The following is a 6000-nucleotide window of genomic DNA, read 5'->3' on the forward strand; positions in this document are numbered from 1 at the left end:
TGGGTGCAAATACCTGTCTTTAGACAGGTATCTGCACCCCCCTCCCCCTGAAAGGTGTCAAATGTGACACCGGAGGGGGGGAGGGTTCCGATCAGCGGGACTCCACTTTAGGGTGGAGAACCGCTTTAATGTTTTATGATTACAGATCCTCAATCGGTATTTCTCAAAATCATCAACAGTCCTATTAGGTCCCAGTGTGATGTCAAAGATATCTATAGCTTACAATACATGTAGATAGTAAGGAACAGAACAGCTAAAAATATTTATCTTATTAATTTATATAAATCCAGCAAATTGTAGCAGATGTGTGCTGTTGTTTTTCTGCAATCAAAATATAATATTGTGCTACAATTACTGAGAATGTTACTCGGTTTTCATCTGACATATCAAATTGATTTCTCCATGTTTGGTTTCAGGCTTACTAATGCAGAGAATCTCATTTCAATAAATTCAGAGTTATGCAGAGATCCAGTCCCATATCCCCATCTTTTGGTTTTCATACCCAAGGGGTGTAGTTATCCCTGAAACTGCTGATTTTAGTAAAAAAAATTTTAACAACAAGAAATCATAGGATAGAATATGATGGCAAGTCATAATTACACACATCTGGATTTCCCATGCTTCAATGGGAAATTCAGGTCTCGTAACATTTATCATATATTTAAACAGCAAAAAAAACACATATTCTTGTTTTGCATGTTTGAAAACTGTATCGTGTATAAAATAATTTATTTTATTTACTGTACATTTTTCTAATTGTGCCATTAGGCTCAATTCACAAAACGTATACTCTATGTTAATGCAAAGGTCCGCCCCCCCCCCAAAAAAAAAAAAAGCCAGCAGCTACACATACTGCAGCTGCTGGCTTTTAATAATAGGACACTTACCTGTCCTGGAGTCCAGCGATGTCGGCACCGCAGCTGATGTTTCCATCAGCTGTCGCGTGCTGCCGCCGCCATTGCAGGTAAGGGTATGCGGCAGTGTAGCTTTTCGGCTTCGCGCCGGGGAACCCAATTGCGCATGCGCGAGGCCCCGCTCCTCTCTCCTACTAGCCCGGCGACAGGGGGAGGAGGAGGAACGAGCCCCACGGTGACATCATAGGCCGTGCCCCCCCCCCCCGGAAGGTGCCAATTGTGGCACCGGATGGGGGGAGGAAGTAAATGAGCGGAAGTTCCACTTTTGGGTGGAACTCCGCTTTAAGTACACTTATTTACAAAAAAAATGATGGTCTTTTTCAATTGACTACAATGCGTTTTACAATTGCCTGGCTAAATTTGGAGAGATTTATCCTTGTGTTAAAGCTTTGTCATTAGAGCCTACTGAGTCATGTAAACATTTTAGATTGTTTTTATACATAATGTACAAGATTGTTTTTGTTCCTAGGATGATGCTTCTTGATGGGTGTTTAGTAGAAAAATGGAAAGACCAACTAAACAAAAGGTTCAAGGTAATTTATGTCCATTTGTGATTATACTTGTTTTTTTTCATGTTATAACATTTTAAGTCAAGCACATACTGTGCCTGTAAAGAAGAGGGAACTGATTTGTCTTTCCTACTGCCTACTTTGCCCACTGCTGCCCCATTGCCCACTGCTGTCCCACTGGGAAGCCAACATTTCCTGGAGTGTAAATCTCTGTGGTCACCTGCAACACCTACTGTAGATTACATAGAGACATGATCTTAGAAGTAGGCATCAATGACCTAAGAGGAACCTCAAAGATCGACACTACTGGAAGGGCCAGTTTTCTACCTGACTTTGGGGGACTAGTTCTCTGCAAATGGGTCTCAAGAAAGGCAAGTAACTTCTCCACATTTGGTCATGTTGCAACTGTAACCAAGTCCCGGGCCTCTCCAGGCCTAATGGTGACCTCCAGAGTTAGGGACAGCTGACATCCTTCTATGTAGAGTGGGTTACGAGGCACAGTGGGTGTAATGTAAGATAGATTAATGGGCGCCAGATACTACTTGAATACAAAGAGTTTTATTGTCTCTTAAACAGAACTGTGGGAGAGAGGTTTAGGGCCAGGACACCCTTTAGTAGTTGCAATTTTAATTTAGCAGACTCCAAGAATTCTATAGGTAGACAGCCATGCAGGGTAAGGCATCCAGCAATACACTACATCTGCATGGGTAGGACTGCTGTCTCCTATGGCAACAATCTTGAAAACAGTTTCTAACAAAGGTTGTAATGAACTTCTTCACTTATTCTACAATCTCCTATTGTAGCTCTTCACCTAACTGAGCTCCCAGTCTTTCACTAGACTTGCTGATCCACTGCCACTGGATCTCCTGAGCTCTTCCAATCTTCTTATTCAGTATCTTATCCAGTATCTTCCTCAAGCGTCTCCCCTGTGTCCCTAGCTTTGAACTCACTGATACTTCTGAAGTGTCACCCCACTAGCCTGCTTGGTCCCTGGTTTGGCACACAATATTGCTCTGCAAACGTCACCTCCACTGGCTAGGTTCCTGGCTTGACATCTGCTGAAGATTCCCAATTCTTCACTGTCCCCGGTTGGTGAGAATACTGCTCTGGTACTTGCTTCAGCTACTCACAGTGGTCTACGGTAGTAAGGTCGATGGTCCCTTAGTGGCGACAGCTCCCCCACGACAGGTTCTCTGGCCGGCAGAACCATCACTTCTGGTTGGACTGCAACCGCAACCGAAAATAAACAGCAAATGCATCCTATCCCTATGATAATACAGTGTAATATGTACATAAGTGAACCTTAAAAGATTGTTAATTGTCCTCAGCCGAGAACAGTGTAGCAGTGTAAATACACCCTATAATGGCCCGGCTTCATGTAGAATGGCGTATCTTTGTGCGGGCGTAACGTATCCTATTTACGTTACGCCTCCCCAACTTTTACAGGCAAGTGCCGTATTCTCAAATGAAAGTTGCGGCGGCGTAGAGTAAATAGGCCGGCGTAAGCCCGCCTAATTCAAATGTGGTAGATGTGGGCATGTGTTATGTAAATTTTATGTGACCCCACGTAAATGACGCTTTTTACGAACGGCGCATGCTCACCCAATATGTGACACTGGGCGGTCTATTATTCAGTGTACACGGTAAGAACTTTTACCCCCTTTCTTATCATAGCCTATTCTATCTCACTAACTAACACCCCAGTGTATACAAAATACATTTGATATAATTGTTTTACTTTATAAGCTTAGCGCAGACAGAACACTAACAGATGATTGCTGGTTGGCTGCTCATGTGTATTGCACAGTGTATTCACCTTTTCATATGAACCAGAAAGCATAAGGATAAGATAATGTGAATAGTGGGGGGAATAGCCAAAATGGAGGCCCTAATTCATCAAGCAAAGGAGACCCTTACACAGATCTAAAAAACCTGGGCCTGCTGGCTACACTTTACAGAATCAACAGACTTCCATAACCTCTTAAACAATTTGTAATGACTTGACCTGGGTATACCCATAAAACATTGTTTGCCATCACACAGAATATAAGTACGAGCTGATACCCCAACCCTCCGCACCCAACCCACCCTTCTTCTTACCCTCCCCTGAACAGTGACTAAAGCTTTTCAGTGGGGCTTATGCCGCGTAAGCACGATCGGTCAAACCGATGAGAATGGTCTGATGGACCGTTTTCATCGGACCAAACCGATCGGTTATTTATCCATAGGTTAAAAAAAAATGTTTTAAATTTAACTGATGGATACCTAACCGATAGAAAAAAAACGATCGTTAGTAGGCACAACCATCGGTTAAAAATCCACGCATTCTCAGAAGTCGACGCATGCTTGGAAGCATTGAACTTCAGCAACGTCGTTGTGTTCTACGTCACCGAGTTCTGACACGATCGTTTTTTTAACCGATGGTGTGTAGGCACGACTGATCATCAGTCAGCTTCATCGGTTAACCGATGAAAACGGTCCATCAGACCATTCTCATCGGATGGACCGATCGTGTGTACGTGGCATTAGAATAATTCCAAATGATCTACATATTGCTGCAGTTCGAAATAATGTTTAGGAATCACACCTAGATGTCCATCCCCAATGAGGAATTTGACACAAATAGAACACCAAAGGAATAGAAGGATTCAACTAATCCTCTCAGTAAATCGGTATGGTGGTAGGACAAATACCAGTTTTCAGAGCCCCCACCCATATACAGTTAGTTCCCAATAGGGGTGTTTGGGTGCCATGGTGGCATGCCTGGTTTACCTGTAACTACTTTACAGAATCCTTCGAATGTACCACCCCAAGCCTCCATGGATTGGACCTTTATAGAGTTGCAACGATACACTCTCTGAAGTCCTGTTTACTTTAACATGCATTATCAATATCTTGTTGTCATTCATGCTTTGTCATTGATGTTACTTGTAACTGCTTCACTGTTTTTACCTGTGAATTTGAAAATATTAATAAAATCATTGAAACAAAAAAAGATAATGTGAATAGTCACTTTCACCAAAAAATATCAAGTCTATTACCAAAAAAATAAAATAAAATAAAATTCTTTCTATATTGCATTATCCAGCTTTAATAAATTACATATAGCCAGATTCAGAGAGAGTTAGGCCGGCGTATCAGTAGATATGCCGACCTAACTCGGAATCTGCGCCGTCCTAAGTTTAAGTGTATTCTCAAACTGAGATACACTTAAACCTAGCTAAGATACGACGGCCTGCGCCGTCGTATCTTTGGGTGCAATTTTCCCTTTGGCTGCTGCGTCCACGTTGAAACCAATACGTCCTTGCGGCGTACTTTGGAGCAATGCCCACTGGGATATGTACACGGACGGCGCATGCGATGTTCGTAAAAAATATCAATCACGTCGGGTCACAAGTAATATACATAAAACACGCCCCCCACATCCTCATATGAATTAGGCGCGCTTACGCCGGACAATTCACGCTACGCTGCCGTAACTTAGGAGGCAAGTGCTTTGTGAATACAGCACTTGCCTCTCTAACTTACGGTGGCATAGTGTAAATGCCATACGCTACGCCGCCTTAAAGATGCGCGCCCCTACCTGAATCCAGCTATTAGTCTAGAATGATGTTTCCTTCCACCAGTTATTTTGACAGTTTAATTCTTTTTAAGAGATGGGAACAGACTTTACAAGAGCAACAAGTGAAGACAGTGCAAGAGAAGAACAAGAATGCAAGTCGCACAGGTCGCAGTGGGCCACCAAAGACAAGCCATAAAACCCCCAATCCTCCCCCTGCACTCTCCAAGAAGAATGTTAAGAACAAGAAGGACCAGAAAGACAAGAGGGCATAAACTAAGCCATGTTGTCCTTGAAAGACATTTCCAGTGCATGATGAGAGTCACTAGCTGGCTTCAGTGGCAAAGCATATTATTCTCAAACTCATCCTCTTGGAAACCTGACTTTAATTTGCTGCACTTTACCTAGCTTTTTTTTTACATGTCGACCACTACAAACCCAAAATATAAGGTTTGTACTGAAAAAAAAAAACAGATGTTGGTTACAAATTTGGTGGCCAAGGTGCAAAATATCGTCCATATTTTGTTATCCTATTACAATCTCTTAAGTTGAATCAATGAATTTATTGCACTCATGCCTTGTTCTTTACAGATAAACAAGCATTTTCACACGTATTACAACCTTTATTTTCATCTTATTATAGTTTTACTTCAGACAGGCCTCTGTTGTTTAGATAATTACCATATATAACAATCTTCTCAAGTTATGATATCAGATCAGATTTATAATTATATAAAATAAAAAACTCTATGAGGTAGCAGATTTTTCTTTGGTAAGAACCCAACAGTTAAAAAGATTTTTATTTTGTTTGATTATCACATACACATGCACTCTTTTATCCTTTGGGGAATCAGCTGTAATTTTACCCTTTTCTGTTTTTACATGTCACATATAAAGATACCATTGCTGCTTAAGTCATTTTACTTTGCAAGCAAGCTCCTTGGCTGTCGTCTATCAATATTGCATCTATTGTTAAGGTGTGAACCTAGACACATTTATTTTTAGTTTATGGATAGTG

General features: G+C 41.6%; 1 protein-coding gene across 1 annotated transcript in view; it reads left to right on the top strand.

Moving 5' to 3' along the window:
* The window catches only part of SFRP4 (secreted frizzled related protein 4), a 29967-nt gene extending 24514 nt beyond the window's left edge, over positions 1–5453 (top strand). The window contains exons 5-6 of the mRNA XM_040353209.1: positions 1384–1447; positions 5078–5453. Of these exons, the coding sequence (XP_040209143.1) occupies positions 1384–1447; positions 5078–5257 (244 nt within the window). The 3' untranslated portion in view covers positions 5258–5453. The remainder of the gene's footprint in view (positions 1–1383; positions 1448–5077) is intronic.
* The last annotated feature ends 547 nt before the right edge of the window (positions 5454–6000 follow it).

This window comes from Rana temporaria, chromosome 5 (assembly GCF_905171775.1).
Source record: "Rana temporaria chromosome 5, aRanTem1.1, whole genome shotgun sequence".
Classification (NCBI taxonomy): Eukaryota; Metazoa; Chordata; class Amphibia; order Anura; family Ranidae; genus Rana; species Rana temporaria.